The following is an 18276-nucleotide window of genomic DNA, read 5'->3' as shown; positions in this document are numbered from 1 at the left end:
CAAAACATCCGCAATCATTTTATGCAAAGGAAATCTCAATCCTGCTTTAAAGAAGCTTTTAAAAACTACCACCTCATCCTTTTCTGGCTTTGGGGTGATCTCCTCTTCGCTAAAACGAATCAGCTTCTTCTTGGCTCACTGAAATAGCCTAGCTTTAACAATTTTGGCATATCATCCTCGATAACAGTAGATTTTCCAAACTCCAGGTGGCTGGGTTTAGATGGCAGGGCACTGTATTCTTCTTCACTTTCACCTTCTTCAACATCAACTTGCTCAGCTTCGGCAGCAGGTGCACCTTTGTCAGAAACGTCCTCCGGCACTACCAGCCCTGACTGTCTCATTACTTCGAAAATCGGAGCAGTTTCAGCAGCTTCGGCTTCTTCTCCGTCATGTGTAACCCTGGCGGTGGAACGCACCTGTCGGCGTTTCGAGACAGGGGGGTCCCAAAGCCGACGAGTGAGTGTGCTGCGTGCCCCAGCCCAGATGGGTCGAGCGCGTGGGCGAGCGCGAAGGGGGGAGAGGCGAGGTGGCCGGAGTCGAGCGTGAGAGAGGTGGAAGTCCCGCGGCCTTCGTGTTCGTCCCGCGCCCAGGTCGGGTGCGCTTGCAGTAGGGGGGTTACAAGCGTCCACGCGGGTGAGGGAAGCGAGCGGCCCCAAGAGAGCGCCTGTCCCGTCCTCGGTCCCGCGCGGCCAACCTCTTCTAAGAAGGCCCTGGTCCTCCCTTTTATAGTCGTAAGGAGAGGATCCAGGTGTACAATGGGGGGTGTAGCAGAGTGCTACGTGTCTAGCGGAGAGAAAGCTAGCGCCCTAGGTACATGCCAATGTGGCAGCCGGAGAGGTCTTGGCACCTTGCTGGCGTGATGTCGTGGCTGTCGGAGGTGCGACGGAGCCTGGCGGAGGGACAGCTGTTGGAGCGGTCGAGTCCTTGCTGACGTCGCCCTGCTTCCGTAAGAGAGCTGGGGGTCGCCGTCGTCACAGAGCTTGTGGAGCGCCATCATTGCCCATCCGGCGGAGTTGGTCGGATGGGACGCCGGTCTTGTTCTCCGTGACCCGAGTCGATTCGGGGTAGGACGATGATGACGCTTCCTGTTGACGTGGCGGGTCTGTGCCCTAGGCGAGGTGACGTGGGGGCTCCTCCGAAGCCGAGGTTGAGTCTGTCTTCTGTTGCCGAGGCCGAGTCCGAGCCATGGGGTCGGGCGAGGCGGAGGTCGTTTGGCCGAGGCCAGGGCGGAGTCCGAGCCCTGGGGTCGGGCGAGGCGGAGTTTCGTCGTCTTCCGGGTCTTAGCCCGAGTCCGAGCCCTGGGGTCGGGCGGAGCGGAGTTCGCCGTCTTCTGGGTCTTAGCCCGAGTCCGAGCCCTGGGGTCGGGCGGAGCGGAGTTCGCCGTCTTCCGGGTCTTAGCCCGAGTCCGAGCCCTGGGGTCGGGCGGAGCGGAGTTCGCCGTCTTCCGGGTCCTAGCCCGAGTCCGAGCCCTGGGGTCGGGCGGAGCGGAGTTCGCCGTCTTCCGGGTCTTAGCCCGAGTCCGAGCCCTGGGGTCGGGCGGAGCGGAGTTCGCCGTCTTCCGGGTCTTAGCCCGAGTCCGAGCCCTGGGGTCGGGCGGAGCGGAGTTCGCCGTCTTCCGGGTCTTAGCCCGAGTCCGAGCCCTGGGGTCGGGCGGAGCGGAGTTCGCCGTGGCGCCTTTGGCAAGGCCTGACTGTCTGTCTGACTCACCCTTTGCGTTAAATGCTCCTGCAACTCGGTCAGTCGGTGTGGCGATTTAGTCAGGGTCGCTTCTGAGCGAAGCCAAGGCCTCGGGCGAGCCGGTGATGTGTCCACCGTAAAAAGGGGGGCCTCGGGCGAGACGGAAGTCTCTCGAGGTCGGCTGCCCTTGGCCGAGGCTAGGCTCGGGTGAAGCGTGATCGAGTCACTCGTGTGGACTGATCCCTGACTTAATCGTACCCATCAGGCCTTTGCAGCTTTATGCTGATGGGGGTTACCAGCTGAGAATTAGGCGTCTTGAGGGTACCCCTAATTATGGTCCCCGACAGTAGCCCCCGAGCCTCGAAGGGAGTGTTAGCACTCGCTTGGAGGCTTTCGTCGCACTTTTTTGCAAGGGGACCAGCCTTTCTCGGTTGCATTTTGTTCTGGTGGGTGCGCGCGAGCGCACCCGCCGGGTGTAGCCCCCGAGGCCTCGGAGGAGTGGTTACACTCCTTCGAGGTCTTAATACCTTGCGTAATGCTTCGGCTGGTCTGGTCGTTCCCTCATGCGAACTGGCCGTAGCCCGGGTGCACGGTCGGGGCCCAAGCTCTCGGGCTGGTATGTTGACGCTGTCAACGGTTTGGCCGGAGCCGGTTTTTGCGAGAGCAGCCCCCGAGCCTCTGTACAGGGCGAGAGGACGATCAGGGACAGACTCGACTTTTTACATACGCCCCTACGTCGCCTTTCCGCAAGGAGGAGGGGGGAGTGCGCCATGTTACCCTCGATGGGCACCGAACATGGTGTCTCCGGTGAGCTGCAAGCGGGTAATCCGAGTGGGCGTCCGTGCCCCGTTCGTTGGGGGTCGGCTAGGGGCCCAGAGGCACGCCCAAAAGTACCTGCGGGTGATTTGCCGGACCCGGTCCCCTGGCGACGGGGTCCGAGGGCTCGATGCCTCCCTCCGATGGGATTCCGTTACAAGATCGTTCCCGCTGGTCTCGGAAATGTCCTAGGGTACCTCGGGAGCGCAGCCCGAGCCTTGGTTATGTATCGAACGTACCCCTGGTCATCCCTCGCTCGGTGTCTGAGGCGACTGTGAACCCTTCGGGGGCCAGCCTTCGAACCCCTGATCAGTAATGGGCGCGGAGCCCGAGTAGCCTGAGGCGGCCATGGAGCCCTTCGGGGGGCTGGCCTTCGAACCCCTGACCAATAGTGGGTGTCGGGCCCACGCGATCTAAGGCGACTGTTGAACCCTTCGGAGGGCCAGTCTTCGAACCCCTGATCAGTAGGGGGGGCTCGGAGCCCGGTTCCTTCGCGGAAAAGGATCCTTTTCGGGGTATCCCCCTTTCCCGGTCCCTGTTGCAAGAGATAGAGAAAGAGGAAAAAGGAAAAGGAAACGAAATCGAACGACGTGGCATACCTCTTTTTGACGCGGTTATTACGGCGAAGGTGAAGCGTCGCGCGCTTCTCCCGCCAGAGGCGCCGCGTGTCCCGCCGCGGAGTTAATGCGACGGGGCGAGTGGTTGGCGAGGTGGCCGTTGCGCGTGCGCGATTCGTTCGAGGAACGGGTCACGGGCGCACCGTCTTCACGCCGTGGGAGGAGGCTCTGTTGCTGCCCCAGGATGAGACGTGAGCCTGGCTGACGACGTGACTGCTGCGCCCGCCCGCCTGCCACCGCTGGGTCGGACATAGCTGAAGACGTCGTCGATGCCGAGGGTGCTACGGCTCCCTTCAGCGTGAAGACCCGAGCCTGCAGGATCAGATCGTCTTGTAGCGTGTGCCTTCTGCGGCCGTCGAGGCCAGAAAACACACCCTCGCCGTGCTTGCGAAGCTGCGTCTTTTTTCCTCTTGTTTCGAGCATCTGGACTCTGTCGGTAACAGGGATGTTTGTGTGAGCGAGAGTTACTTCTCGCGGAAGGGACGAGTGAGGTATCCGTATCCCAGAGGCGTGGGAATCCCTCGGCTCGGTCGGCCTTGCCGCTTACGCGTACTTTCACCCGTCCATGAGGCCCTGTCCCCGACTTAGTCGAGAAAGCTTGAAGGACTGCTTCGGCAGGAGAGCTTCCGAGCGTGAAGACTTGTTCGGTCCACGGAGTCGCTTTATCCGAGCGTGAGTTACTTATCGCAGAAGGTGATGAGTGAGGTATCCGTATCCCGGAGGCGTAGGAGTCCCTCGGCTCGGTCAGCCTTGGCTGCTTACGTGTACTCCGTCGTTTCCAGGATCCGCTTTCCGAAGTAGTCAAGAAGCACGAGAGTAATCCTGCTAAAAAGAGATCCTTTTTCGAGGAAAAAATTCGACGCAGAGGGGGTCTCTCCCCTTTTAGCCCCCGAGGGAGGGTCGGGCTTTGCCGGGGCTAGGCCGACCCTTCCTTGACGACTAAACTTTGCGTAGGTGCGAGGTATATGAACAACTTGGAAACATCTTAAGTGTAGAAGCGACGTAGCTGTTTGATGTTCCAGGCGTTGCCGTAGATCTCGCCTTGATTGTTGGCCAGCTTGTATGTTCCGGGCTTCAGAACTTTGGCGATAACGAATGGCCCTTCCCAGGGGGCGTGAGCTTGTGCCTCCCTCGGGCGTCTTGCCGTAGCCGAAGCACCAGATCGCCCACCTGGAGGTCTCGGGACCGGACCCCTCGGGCGTGGTAGCGTCGCAGGGACTGCTGGTACCGCGCCAAGTGTAGTAAGGCCCTGTCCCGAGCCTCCTCCAGCTGGTCCAGCGATTCTTCTCGGCTAGCTTGGTTGCTTTGATCGGTGCAGGCCCTCGTCCTCGGGGAGCCGTATTCCAGGTCAGTGGGCAAGATAGCTTCAGCCCCGTAGACCAGGAAAAACGGCGTGAAACCCGTGGCGCGACTCGGCGTCGTCCTTAGGCTCCAGACCACCAAGGGGAGTTCCTTCATCCACCGCTCGCCGAACTTGTTGAGGTCGTTGTAGATCCGAGGCTTGAGCCCTTGTAGAATCATGCCGTTGGCACGCTCTACTTGCCCATTCGACATGGGATGAGCCACGGCGGCCCAGTCCACCCGGATATGGTGATCCTCGCAAAAATCCAAGAATTTTTTGCCTGTGAACTGGGTGCCGTTGTCGGTGATGATGGAGTTCGGGACCCCGAAGCGATGGATGATGTTGGTGAAGAACGCCACCGCCTGCTCGGACCTGATGCTGTTCAGAGGTCGGACCTCGATCCACTTGGAGAATTTGTCGATGGCGACCAGCAGGTGCGTGTAGCCCCCGGGCGCCTTCTGCAGGGGACCGATGAGGTCCAGACCCCATACGGCGAAGGGCCAGGTGATGGGTATCGTCTGCAGAGCCTGAGCGGGCAGGTGGGTCTGCTTCGCATAGAATTGGCACCCTTCGCAGGTGCGGACGATTCTAGTGGCGTCAGCCACTGCCGTTGGCCAGTAGAAGCCTTGCCGGAAAGCATTCCCGACAAGGGCTCGGGGCGCCGCGTGGTGGCCACAAGCCCCCGAGTGTATTTCTTGCAGCAGTTCCCGACCTTCGGCGATGGAGATGCACCGCTGGAGGATGCCCGAGGGGCTGCGATGGTAGAGCTCCTCTTCATCGCCCAGCAAGACGAACGACTTGGCGCGTCGCGCTACCCGCCGAGCCTCGACTTGGTCGGGGGGTAGCTCTCCTCGACGGAGATATTGCAGGTACGGGGCCTGCCAATCTCGATCAGGCGTGGCCCCGCTCTGCTCTTCCTCGACGTCCAGTGCCTCGCCCTCGGGGGCCGAGGGTACCTCGGGCTGAGCCGAGGGTGCCTCGGGCCGAGCTGAGGGCGCCTCGGCTTGAGCCGAGGGTGCCTCGGGCTCGGGCACGTCGTCGATCTTGACAGAGGGTCGATGCAGATCCCGGGAGAAGACGTCCGGGGGGACCGTCGTTCGCCCCGAGGCTATTTTAGCCAGCTCGTCTGCGGTTTCGTTGTAGCGCCGAGCGATGTGGTTGAGCTCGAGCCCGAAGAACTTGTCTTCCAGGCGCCGAACCTCGTCGCAGTAGGCCTCCATCTTCGGGTCGCGGCAGTGGGAGTTCTTCATGACTTGGTCGATGACGAGCTGCGAATCACCACGGGCGTCGAGGCGTCTGACCCCTAGCTCGATGGCGATCCGCAACCCGTTGACCAGAGCTTCGTACTCGGCCACATTGTTGGACGCCGGGAAATGGAGGCGCAGCACGTAGCGCAGGTGCTTTCCAAGGGGCGAGATGAAGAGCAGGCCCGCGCCGGCTCCTGTCTTCATCAGCGACCCATCGAAAAACATGGTCCAGAGCTCCGGTTGGATCGGAGCCGTCGGCAACTGGGTGTCAACCCATTCGGCCACGAAGTCCGCCAACACCTGGGACTTGATGGCCTTCCGAGGGGCGAACGAGATCGTTTCGCCCATGATTTCCACCGCCCACTTTGCGATCCTGCCCGAGGCCTCTCGGCACTGGATGATCTCCCCCAGGGGGAAGGATGACACCACAGTTACCGGATGAGACTCGAAGTAGTGTCGCAGCTTCCGCCTTGTCAGGATCACAGCATATAGCAGCTTTTGAACTTGTGGGTAGCGGATCTTGGTCTCGGACAGCACTTCGCTGACGAAGTAGACCGGCCTCTGAACGGGCAATGCATGCCCTTCCTCTTGCCTCTCGACCACAATCGCGGCGCTAACCACCTGTGTGGTCGCGGCGACGTAGACCAAGAGGGCTTCTCCATCCGCCGGGGGCACCATGACAGGCGCCTTCGTAAGGAGCGCCTTCAGGTTGCCGAGGGCTTCCTCGGCCTCAGGGGTCCAAGCGAAACACTCGGCCTTCCTTAAGAGGCGGTACAGAGGCAGACCTCTTTCGCCGAGGCGTGAGATGAAGCGGCTCAGGGCCGCGAGGCATCCCATGACCCTCTGTACACCTTTTAAGTCCTTGATGGGCCCCATGCTGGTGATGGCCGCGATCTTCTCCGGGTTGGCTTCAATGCCTCGCTCGGAGACGATGAACCCTAGGAGCATGCCTCGGGGCACCCCGAAGACACACTTCTCAGGATTGAGCTTGACTCCTTTCGCCTTGAGACATCGGAATGTCACTTCAAGGTCGGAGAGGAGGTCGGAAGCCTTCCTTGTCTTGACTACGATGTCATCGACGTAGGCCTCGATTGTGCGACCGATGTGTTCGCCGAACACATGGTTCATGCACCGCTGGTACGTCGCGCCCGCATTCCTCAAACCGAACGGCATGGTGACATAGCAGTACATGCCGAACGGCGTGATGAAAGAAGTCGCGAGCTGGTCGGACTCTTTCATCCGGATCTGGTGATACCCTGAGTAGGCATCGAGGAAGGACAGGGTTTCGCACCCAGCGGTGGAATCCACGATTTGATCGATGCGGGGCAGAGGGTAGGGAACCTTCGGACATGCTTTGTTGAGACCAGTGTAGTCTACACACATCCGCCATTTCCCCCCTTTCTTCCTCACAAGCACAGGGTTGGCGAGCCATTCGGGATGGAATACCTCTTTGATGAACCCTGCTGCCATTAGCTTGTGGATCTCTTCGCCAATCACTCTGCGCTTCTCCTCGTCGAATCGGCGCAGAGACTGCCTGACGGGTCGGGCTCCGGCCCGAATATCCAGCGAGTGCTCGGCGACATCCCTCGGTATGCCGGGCATGTCCGAGGGACTCCACGCAAAGACGTCGGCGTTTGCGCGGAGAAAGTCGACGAGCACTGCTTCCTATTTGGGGTCGAGCCCGGAACCGATCCGGACCTGCTTGGTGGTGTCGCCACCGGGGTCAAGAGGGACAGCCTTAACCGTCTCTGCTGGCTCGAAGTTGCCGGCATGGCGCTTCACGTCTGGCACCTCCTTGGAGAGGTTCTCCGGGTCGACGATGAGGGCCTCGGACTCGGCGAGGGCCTCGGCGTACTCCACGCACTCCACGTCGCATTCGAACGCGTGTTTGTACGTGGGGCCGACGGTGATGACCCCGTTGGGGCCCGGCATCTTGAGCTTCAGGTAGGTGTAGTTGGGGACGACCATGAACTTTGCGTAACATGGCCTCCCTAGTACGGCGTGGTAGGTTCCTCGGAACCCGACCACCTCGAACGTCAGGGTCTCCCTTCGGAAGTTGGAGGGCGTCCCGAAGCAGACGGGGAGGTCGAGTCGCCCGAGGGGCTGGACGCGCTTCCCAGGGATGATCCCGTGGAAGGGCACAGCGCCTGCTCGGACGGAGGACAGATCGATGCGCAGGAGCTTGAGGGTCTCGGCGTAGATGATGTTGAGGCAGCTGCCCCCATCCATCAGGACCTTGGTGAGCCTGACATTGCCGACAACGGGGTCGACGACGAGCGGGTATTTCCCCGGGCTCGGCACATGGTCGGGGTGGTCGGCCTGGTCGAAGGTGATGGGCTTGTCGGACCAGTCTAGGTAGACTGGCGCCGCCACCTTCACCGAGCAGACCTCCCGGCGCTCTTGCTTGCGATGCCGAGCCGAGGCATTCGCCGCATGCCCTCCATAGATCATGAAGCAGTCGCGGACCTCGGGGAACTCTCCTGCTTGGTGATCTTCGTTCTTGTCGTCGTCGCGGGCCCTGCCACCCTCGGCGGGTGGCCCGGCCCTGTGGAAGTGACGCCGAAGCATAATGCACTCCTCGAGGGTGTGCTTGACGGGCCCCTGATGGTAGGGGCACGGCTCCTTGAGCATCTTGTCGAAGAGGTTTGCACCTCCAGGGGGCTTCCGAGGGTTCTTGTACTCGGCGGCGGCGACAAGGTCCGCGTCAGCGGCGTCGCGTTTCGATTGCGACTTCTTCTTGCCTTTCTTCTTGGCGCCGCGCGGAGCAGACGCCTCGGGAGCCTCTTCCGATGGGCGGCCCTGGGGCTGCTTGTCCTTTCGGAAGATAGCCTCGACCGCCTCCTGGCCAGAGGCGAACTTGGTGGCGATGTCCATCAGCTCGCTCGCCCTGGTGGGGGTCTTGCAACCCAGCTTGCTCACTAGGTCGCGGCAAGTGGTGCCGGCGAGGAACGCGCCGATGACATCCGAGTCGGTGATGTTGGGCAGCTCGGTGCGCTGCTTCGAGAATCGCCGGATGTAGTCCCGGAGCGACTCCCCCGGCTGTTGCCGGCAGCTTCGAAGGTCCCAGGAATTCCCGGGGCGCACGTACGTGCCCTGGAAATTCCCAGCGAAGGCTTGGACCAAGTCGTCCCAGTTGGAGATCTGCCCCGGAGGCAGGTGCTCCAACCAGGCGCGAGCAGTGTCGGAGAGGAACAGGGGGAGGTTACGGATGATGAGGTTGTCGTCGTCCGTCCCACCCAGTTGGCAAGCAAGGCGGTAGTCCGCGAGCCACAGTTCCGGTCTCGTTTCCCCCGAGTACTTCGTGATAGTAGTCGGGGGTCGAAACCGGGTCGGGAATGGCGCCCGTCGGATGGCCCGACTGAAGGCCTGCGGACCGGGTGGTTCGGGCGAGGGACTCCGATCCTCCCCGCTGTCGTAGCGCCCCCCACGCCTGGGGTGGTAGCCTCGGCGCACCCTTTCGTCGAGGTGGGCCCGACGGTCGCGTCGATGGTGCTCGTTGCCGAGGTGGCCCGGGGCCGCAGGCGCGGTGTTGCGCGTGCGCCCGGTGTAGACCGAGGCTTCCCGCATGAATCGGGAAGTCGCGGCATGAGGTTCCGAGGGATATCCTTGCCTTCGGGAGGCAGTGCTCTCGGTCCGTCAGGCCGCAGCGCCTTCCAGGAGATTCTTGAGCTCTCCCTGGATTCGCCGACCCTCGGTGGTTGATGGCTCCGGCATCGCGCGGAGGAGCATCGCTGCGGCTGCCAGGTTCTGACCAACCCCGCTGGATGCGGGCGGCGGCCTGACCCTGACATCGTTGGCGACGCGGTGCTGGAGACCTTGGGGCAGGTGACGTATTTCTCCGACCAGGGGTTGGCCTGCCCATACCTGCCCGACGTCCCGGCGGATCGGCTCAAGCGCTCCTGTTCCCTCGTTGAGCCTGGCCTGCGCCTCGCGGACTTGCTCGAGTTGTGGGTCGTAACCCCCCGCCGGAGCGGGGACCACAGCTAGCTCCCGTGGGATGTCGGCGCGAGGCACCGGCCTAGGAAGATCACCGTCCTCCGGCATGCCGAGACGGTTGCCTTCGGAGGGATCCCCTAGCTCGATGTGGAAACATTCACGGCTTGGGCCGCAGCTCTCGTCGCCAAGGCTGCGGCTTCCGTCGGAACCGTCGGATAGGCAGTAGTCACATGCGGTCATGAAGTCCCGCATGGCACTGGGGTTGCCAAGTCCGGAGAAATCCCAACAGACGTTGGGGTCGTCATCTTCCTCGGACCCAGAGGGCCCGTAGGTCGAGACGTCCGTCAGCCGGTCCCAAGGCGACCGTATACGAAACCCCAGTGGGGTTGCACTCGCCTCAATGAGAGCGCCCGCCAAAGCGAGGTCGTTTGGCGGGTTGAGGCCGAGTCGAAATGACGTAAGATGGGAGTTAGTTGGTACCTTTTGGTCGACGAGGAGCGACGTAGTCGCATCGGGGACTGGTTGCACCGTCATCTCAGGTACGAGGGCGACGTCCTGCAGGCTTTCCGCGAGCGCGCCGGCGTCGTCTTCTTGCTCGGGGTCAGCGTGTCGCGGGGGGACGGCGCTTGCCTTCGTCTTGAACGCGAGGTCGACGTCCGGCGTGCCTTCCGTCGGGGCGTCGGGGGCGTCGATTCGCTCGACGGCCAACGAAGCGCGGCCTCCTGCTTGGCCTTGATGGCCCCGCCTCCTCCTCCGTTGGCGGGGGAGAGAACGGAGCGAGCTCGAATGTTGTTCTTCCACCACGCGGGGAAGGTGTCGTCGATTCCGCCGCCGGCGAGCGGGTTGTCGGCCGCCATTGTCGTTGTCGCGCGGCGGTGGAAGAAGTATCATGTCGTAGCTGCCGTCGAAGGACATGAACTCAAGAGTCCCGAAACGAAGCACCACCCCGGGCCGGAGAGGTTGCTGGAGATTGCCCATCTGGAGCTTGACGGGGAGCTGTTCGTCAGCACGCAGCAGGCCCCTACCTGGCGCGCCAACTGTCGGCGTTTCGAGACAGGGGGGTCCCAAAGCCGACGAGTGAGTGTGCTGCGTGCCCCAGCCCAGATGGGTCGAGCGCGTGGGCGAGCGCGAAGGGGGGAGAGGCGAGGTGGCCGGAGTCGAGCGTGAGAGTGGTGGAAGTCCCGCGGCCTTCGTGTTCGTCCCGCGCCCAGGTCGGGTGCGCTTGCAGTAGGGGGGTTACAAGCGTCCACGCGGGTGAGGGAAGCGAGCGGCCCCAAGAGAGCGCCTGTCCCGTCCTCGGTCCCGCGCGGCCAACCTCTTCTAAGAAGGCCCTGGTCCTCCCTTTTATAGTCGTAAGGAGAGGATCCAGGTGTACAATGGGGGGTGTAGCAGAGTGCTACGTGTCTAGCAGAGAGAAAGCTAGCGCCCTAGGTACATGCCAATGTGGCAGCCGGAGAGGTCTTGGCAACTTGCTGGCGTGATGTCGTGGCTGTCGGAGGTGCGACGGAGCCTGGCGGAGGGACAGCTGTTGGAGCGGTCGAGTCCTTGCTGACGTCGCCCTGCTTCCGTAAGAGAGCTGGGGGCCACCGTCGTCACAGAGCTTGTGGAGCGCCATCATTGCCCATCCGGCGGAGCTGGTCGGATGGGACGCCGGTCTTGTTCTCCGTGACCCGAGTCGATTCGGGGTAGGACGATGATGACGCTTCCTGTTGACGTGGCGGGTCTGTGCCCTAGGCGGGGTGACGTGGGGGCTCCTCCGAAGCCGAGGTTGAGTCTGTCTTCTGTTGCCGAGGCCGAGTCCGAGCCATGGGGTCGGGCGAGGCGGAGGTCGTTTGGCCGAGGCCAGGGTGGAGTCCGAGCCCTGGGGTCGGGCGAGGCGGAGTTTCGTCGTCTTCCGGGTCTTAGCCCGAGTCCGAGCCCTGGGGTCGGGCGGAGCGGAGTTCGCCGTCTTCCGGGTCTTAGCCCGAGTCCGAGCCCTGGGGTCGGGCGGAGTGGAGTTCGCCGTCTTCCGGGTCTTAGCCCGAGTCCGAGCCCTGGGGTCGGGCGGAGCGGAGTTCGCCGTCTTCCGGGTCTTAGCCCGAGTCCGAGCCCTGGGGTCGGGCGGAGTGGAGTTCGCCGTCTTCCGGGTCTTAGCCCGAGTCCGAGCCCTGGGGTCGGGCGGAGCGGAGTTCGCCGTCTTCCGGGTCCTAGCCCGAGTCCGAGCCCTGGGGTCGGGCGGAGCGGAGTTCGCCGTCTTCCGGGTCTTAGCCCGAGTCCAAGCCCTGGGGTCGGGCGGAGCGGAGTTCGCCGTCTTCCGGGTCTTAGCCCGAGTCCGAGCCCTGGGGTCGGGCGGAGCGGAGTTCGCCGTCTTCCGGGTCTTAGCCCGAGTCCGAGCCCTGGGGTCGGGCGGAGCGGAGTTCGCTGTGGCGCCTTTGGCAAGGCCTGACTGTCTGTCTGACTCACCCTTTGCGTTAAATGCTCCTGCAACTCGGTCAGTCGGTGTGGCGATTTAGTCAGGGTCGCTTCTGAGCGAAGCCAAGGCCTCGGGCGAGCCGGTGATGTGTCCGCCGTAAAAAGGGGGGCCTTGGGCGAGACGGAAGTCTCTCGAGGTCGGCTGCCCTTGGCCGAGGCTAGGCTCGGGTGAAGCGTGATCGAGTCACTCGTGTGGACTGATCCCTGACTTAATCGTACCCATCAGGCCTTTGCAGCTTTATGCTGATGGGGGTTACCAGCTGAGAATTAGGCGTCTTGAGGGTACCCCTAATTATGGTCCCCGACAGCACCCTTGCCATTTGATGGTGAATTTCTTACAATTTTTTGATGAAATCGTTAACCTTTTTTTATTTTGCCGAAGCTCCCTCTTGAGACGAAGCAAAAGCAAAAGCGGTGCTTCGATTGAGTGCAATAAACAAGCTTCGGCTATGGTTAAATTTTTAGCAGCAAAACAATGCAATAGCAATGGATGTTGTGGTAACTTCACACCTACCCATCTGTTTATATAGTGTCGCAGGTGGGAAGGTGAATCGCCAAGTCTTCCGCACCGGATGAACAGTCGCCCGCACTCACTGAATGGTGGGCCACAGAACTTGAGAAGGTGAATCGCCAGGACGCGTATGCTCGACGCATGGTGGGACCATTTCGCACTCAGAATATTTTAATCGTTTCTCGGCAACGAGCTCAGGGAAGGTGTTTTCGGATCTTCGGCTTTCCGAAGCCAAGGATACTTTTTCACGGATCAAGCTCGTTACGAAAAACGATCTAGCACCACGAAGGGGCCATTGTTGGGGGTATGCTTCGTTGCCGAAGATCCTGTAAAAAGAAACACCTTCGGCAGATCCTCTCAAAAGCAGCGCCGAAGCTACCATCCATGAAGCTTCGGCACAGTGACATGTCTCAAGACGAAGGATCGCACCGACTTAAAGATGAAATGACCGATTAGTCCATGAGAGCCTGTGTCATAATTGTAATCTTTTGTAAAGGACATGAATGTAATATCTCACAGGTTGCGTCCTGTGCCTATAAATAGATGAACAGTACCCCCGTACTGTTCACGCTGATTTGTATTTGCTCGCACGTCACACTTGGATCTTTGCCTTCTGTCGAGCCAAAGGTATAAATGTAATTCGATATTGTTCACGTTTGTTCATAATAATATGATTTGAGGATATTAATGATGCCATATGATTATTTATGTTATTTCTCGTATTTTATATGCTTCTTCCTTCATTAATGTGTGTTGAAATGTCGAAGATATGTCCTTCACACTCTTCGTCTGAAGATCATTATATCCTAAGGAATATAATGCTTTGAAGGACGAAGGGTTCTAACTATTAACCTTTTTATGTTGCTTTGTTCTTAATTAATAGCATTTGAGAACAAGTCCCCAACACCCTCTAAAATTGATGGAAGAGTATGATCCTCCTATTTATGTGCTATACTCTTCTAGTGTCATATAAAGTCTCTATATTTTCTCTAAATTCACATATGATCGTTTACCAAGTGAAACACACGGGCAATACCTTAGCATGGAAGAAGAGACAATATAGAATGAGATAAAAGAACGAAATTTTAGTATATTTTACTAGTGTCAGATTTTTTCCAAACAATACTCATTTGTATATTTTAAATAGACTTTTAGAGTTTAAAATTCGTTCTAATAAACTAAACATATAATTATAGTATAACCTAACTCTAGTAATCTTTTCTGATTTTGTATATTTCTAAATACAATGCTTACATCTTTAGGTACCTATATGTAACTGTTCAATATTGTTAAGTAGTTCTATGTTTCCCTGTTATGAATTATTGACAATATAATCGTTAAATAAAAAAGAGTGCCCAAAGAAAAACTATTCCATAGGTATAATGATTCACTAGTGGATAGAATGAGTAGACCAATGCTGCATGGCTATCAAGAAAAACATGACAGTTCATGCAATCGTAAGTTCACATTAAAAGATATACTGAGACAGGCACTGGTAGCTTAAATTTTACATGGTCTAAAAACTCTGTAGTAGCAAATAACAATTTATTCGTATTGTTTAAAAACATATATCTGTAAACATATCTTATATGAAAACATAGATTATAGCAAACTACTTTAAGATTATTCGTTGCAGGAAGCCCTGAACTTGAGAGCCAGTGCAATCATGTAGAATTTATTATTCTTACCAATCATATTCAATAATGGTGTCACTTTCCAGATGAACAACTCCACAAGTGCATGGTTCTCCATGTTCTCTTCTGAACTGATCAGAAGGGTGCAGAATCTTGCAAAACAAAAGGGCGAACCAGGCCTCAGTGATTAATAAATCATCATCACTGCCTCGGAAGTAATGTAGACAAACCGCAGGACGCAAAGCTTATAGTTCACAACCAACTGAAAATTGACACCAGCAGGTGAGGTCTAGCATCTCTACAATAGAGTACCAGCTAAGAGCGTGTTTATACTAGTGAATCGCTGTGCAATGTTTCAGTCTTAGCTGAAGATTGATTCTGTGCTCTGAATAACTGACTGCTGATATTGGTGCCATACATACAAACTCCAAAGTCGCTAGATTTTACTGAAGACACAGAATTTTTAGGATGTACACTTTGTGATTTGGAAGGAATCATTAACTTTTCAAAGAAATAAGACCTTCTTTGGTTACAAGAACCTGTATACATTTCCTTTGACTTTGGTCCAAATGTCAGCAGCTCACCATTACTCTTTTTTGTCAATTTATTTGCAGTTTGATGATCAGGAAGCATGCAGACTTTCAATTTTTCTGCAGATTCCGTTCTCTGTGTATTCAGATGACGATGCTCATAAGGTAACAGAGGACACGAAACAGCCTTGCCAAGACATTTATACATATCATGAAAATTTTCACCATCCTTCTTGTCGATGTTGGAAATAGTTATAGGTTCATTCTGAAACTCACTATCAAGTACTGGTACACAGAACACAGCCTCTGTAGCACTTTGTTGCTAATGGACAACAGATCTTTTTGTCTTCAGATCGTGGGACGCACTTGCAACAATTCGATTGTGGTTGTTTCCTGCAAACTTGAACTTCTTTTTGTTAGATACAGAGGGTAGTTCATGCAAAACATGTTATCTGAACATGTGTGTTCTGGAACCACACTTCCACCTGCCTGGCGCTGAGATCCACCTGCCGTGCGAGCTCCTGCTTCTGCGCCTGTCCAACAATGCATGAAACGTTCATTTGTTCGTCAGTTAATAGCAATAAAGAAGCAGAAATTCTTTATGCAGACATGAACAATAGATTATCCAGGCGCTACTACTGGCTAATCCTAATATATGCATGGATGAGGATTTCTACTTGCACACGAGCGAGCTTCGAGATGGAATGGAAACCATGGAAGGGGGAGAGGATGGGGATGCATACGTTGGAGAGTATGTTGTGGGCGCGGAAGGTGTCCTCGAGCAGCGTCGACTGCTCATTGGTGAGTTGGAGCTTCTTCCTCGCGCCTGCGCTGGAGCCGTCGCTGGGGCCCGGACCGGCCGTGCGGTGACTGGCAGCCATCCTCGTCGGGCGTGACAACCTTGATTGCGGGGAGGTGAGCACGGGATCTGGGAGTTGATCGCGGGGGCGGCCGCGGCGACGCCATGGATGGAAGGGCACCCTGGGGGCGACGCGGTTTCTGGGGCAGAGGGAGCACGCTGGCAATGGCAGGCGGGCGCTCACGGTGAGGTGTAATGTTTATTTAATATTTTGAGTGATTGATATATTGTAATTTATTTGTAGCGGGTACGGGTATTTTTTTGATGGTACATATTAAATGTAAATAGTTGTGTGAACAGAGAATGAAAACTCGTAGTCACTTTCTATTGATCTTGTACATATTTATACACAGTGAAGGGGTGTCTTTGTACCCCTTCGTGGATTACACACAGAGAGAGGAAGAGTCACAACTTTTCACTAATAGACATCTTTTCTAACAGACACCTAATCACTTGCTAAGAAACTATCTCTATTTCCCGAAGTCCTTTGCTTCATGTATCCTGGCGACGAATGGTTGTACCTTTTCCTGAACGGGTGCCTTTCCATAAGGATGAGATCATCGTTGAATTAACTTTTAACACTCCCCCTTGATCGAATCCATTTTATTGAGATCAACTTGGAATATATAAACTGACAATTTCTAATATATTATGTCTATTATTATCTTGCAAAAACCCTGTGGGAAAAATAGATAATATGACATATGTCCTATGTTGATATTACCTCGTTAAAAACTTTATATGGTAAAACCTCATCGAGGGAAAAATCCATAGAAAGAAAAGACCTCGTTAAAAACTTTATATGGTTGTACCTTTATATGGGAATCATCGAGGTTATATTTTGGAGAGTGGTACTCCCCCTGATTCCTGCAAATCTCTAAGTCGTCTCATACCTATCCCTTTAACATACTTCGAAAATGTGGAATATGGTAATGACTTCGTAAATAAGTCACCAAGATTATCACATGACTTAGTTTCGAAAATGTTTATTTCCCCATTCTTTTGTAACTCATGAGGATAAAACAATTTTGGAGCAATATGTTTTGTAATATTACTTTTTATATAACCAGTCTCCATCTGAACAACACAGGCAACATTATCTTCATAGATAATGGTTGGTGAGTTAATTGAACCAATGCCACATGACAGCGTTATGTGGTTTATCATTCTACGAAGCCAAGTACAGTCCTTAGAGGCTTCATATAATGCAATAATTTTAGAATGATTAGTGGAGGTAGCTACCAAAGTTTGTTTGGATGATTTCCAAGAGATAGCAGTTCCACCCTGTAAAAATACAAAACCGGTTTGAGATCTGGCATTATGGGGATCAGATAAATAGACAGCATCAGTATATCCAATTAAAGTATGGTCTTGACTTCTACTATAGAAAAGACCAAGATCTCTCATGCCATTAAGATATCTAAAAATATTCTTAATTCCAGTCCAATGGCGTTTTGTAGGAGCTGCACTATATCTCGCAAGTAAATTCACTGCAAATGCAATGTCCGGCCAGGAATTATTTGCAAGATACATGAGTTCTCCAATAGCACTGAGATATGGAAACTCAGAACCCAAAATTTCTTCTCCTTCATCCTTTGGTCGAAAAGGATCTTTATTCATATCGAGAGATCTTACAACCAACTGTCGGTGTTTCAGACCTGGGGGACCCTCAACCGGACCGACTAGTGAATTTAGTGCCGCGTGCCCTTGTCCAGATGGGTTGATGCAAGATGGAACACAAGCGGAGGGATGAGGCTTATATTATCTTGCACCGGGGGTGCTTGCAGTAGGGGTTACAAGCGCCGCGAGAGTGGGAACGGGCCCTGGGCCTCCTGGGGAGTCTAGCGTTACGGAGTGGAGCTCGATGTTTGGGTGAGTCTGTCTCCGTCGCTCTTGCTGCCCGTGTTGGCCCCCTTCCTCCCCTCTCTCGCTCCTTTCTGAAGGCCTTGGGCATCCCCTTTTATAGACACAAGGGGATGGTCCAGCTGTACATATGGAGGTGTAGCAATGTGCTAACGTGTCTAGCGAAGAGGTGCTTGATCCCTGCATGAAGCGTAGCTGGCAGTGCGGCCCTGGGTCCTGCTGACGTTTCTTTGCTTTCATAGAGAGCTTGTGGACTGTTGACGTCATGGACGCATGTGGGGAACCATCATTACCTGTGGCCGGAGTAATCCAGATGTGACTCTGGTCTCGTTCCCTCGTAGCCTAAGGTAGCTAGCTAGAGGTAGGGCAATGATGTATCCCCTGTAGCATAGTCGGTCCGAGGCCAAGGTCGGGCGATGTGGTGACTCCTCCCGAGGCCGAGGCTGAGGCCGGGCGAGGCGGAGACCTCCTCCCGAGGCCGAGGCTGAGGTCGAGGCCTGGGGTTAGGCGAGGTGGAGACCTCCTCCCGAGGCCGAGGCTGAGGTCGAGACCTGGGGTCGGGCGAGGCGGAGCTCCCTGTTGCGCCCAAGGCTGAACTCGGGAGTGGCCGCGACTGTTGTTAGTCTTTCCCTGGTGGCTGGCACAGTTGCCGGAGCGAGGCGAACAGTGTTGTTTTCCTGTCAGAATGGTCAGTGAAGGGGCGAAGTGACTGCGGTCACTTCGACCTTGCCGACTAAGGCGCGCGTGTCAGGATAAGGTGTCAGGCGATCCCCGCATTAAATGCGCATGCGAT

The 18276-nt window shown here is 56.2% G+C and overlaps 1 protein-coding gene across 2 annotated transcripts; it reads right to left on the bottom strand.

The window, feature by feature from the left end:
• Positions 1–14617: 14617 nt before the first annotated feature.
• On the bottom strand, positions 14618–15828 carry LOC103630701 (homeobox-leucine zipper protein HOX18). Of its 2 annotated transcripts, none has more exons than XM_020539647.3 (3): positions 15505–15828; positions 15247–15294; positions 14618–15154 (listed from the first exon to the last, which is right to left on the bottom strand). In XM_020539647.3, exons 1-3 carry the CDS (start codon positions 15640–15642, stop codon positions 15110–15112), a joined length of 231 nt encoding a protein of 76 aa, XP_020395236.1. In that variant the 5' UTR covers positions 15643–15828; the 3' UTR covers positions 14618–15109. The 2 variants fall into 2 exon arrangements, with proteins under 2 accessions (XP_020395236.1, XP_020395235.1); XM_020539646.3 differs by having other exon boundaries at positions 15251–15294; positions 15505–15794.
• Between the last annotated feature and the right edge of the window lie 2448 nt (positions 15829–18276).

Source organism: Zea mays, chromosome 6, assembly GCF_902167145.1.
Source record: "Zea mays cultivar B73 chromosome 6, Zm-B73-REFERENCE-NAM-5.0, whole genome shotgun sequence".
NCBI lineage: Eukaryota > Viridiplantae > Streptophyta > Magnoliopsida > Poales > Poaceae > Zea > Zea mays.
Note: the sequence above shows the minus strand (reverse complement) of the source record. Positions and strands in the feature narration are given on the sequence as shown.

Bases quoted from the DNA above. Each gene is read 5' to 3' on its own strand.
- LOC103630701 (XM_020539646.3), bottom strand. From the start codon at position 15,642: ATGGCTGCCAGTCACCGCACGGCCGGTCCGGGCCCCAGCGACGGCTCC. The intron at 15,295-15,504 runs GTATGCATCCCC...ATTGTTGGACAG, and splicing joins CCCACAACATACTCTCCAAC to GCGCAGAAGCAGGAGCTCGC. The intron at 15,155-15,250 runs GCAGGTGGAAGT...TCAAGTTTGCAG, and splicing joins CAGGTGGATCTCAGCGCCAG to GAAACAACCACAATCGAATT.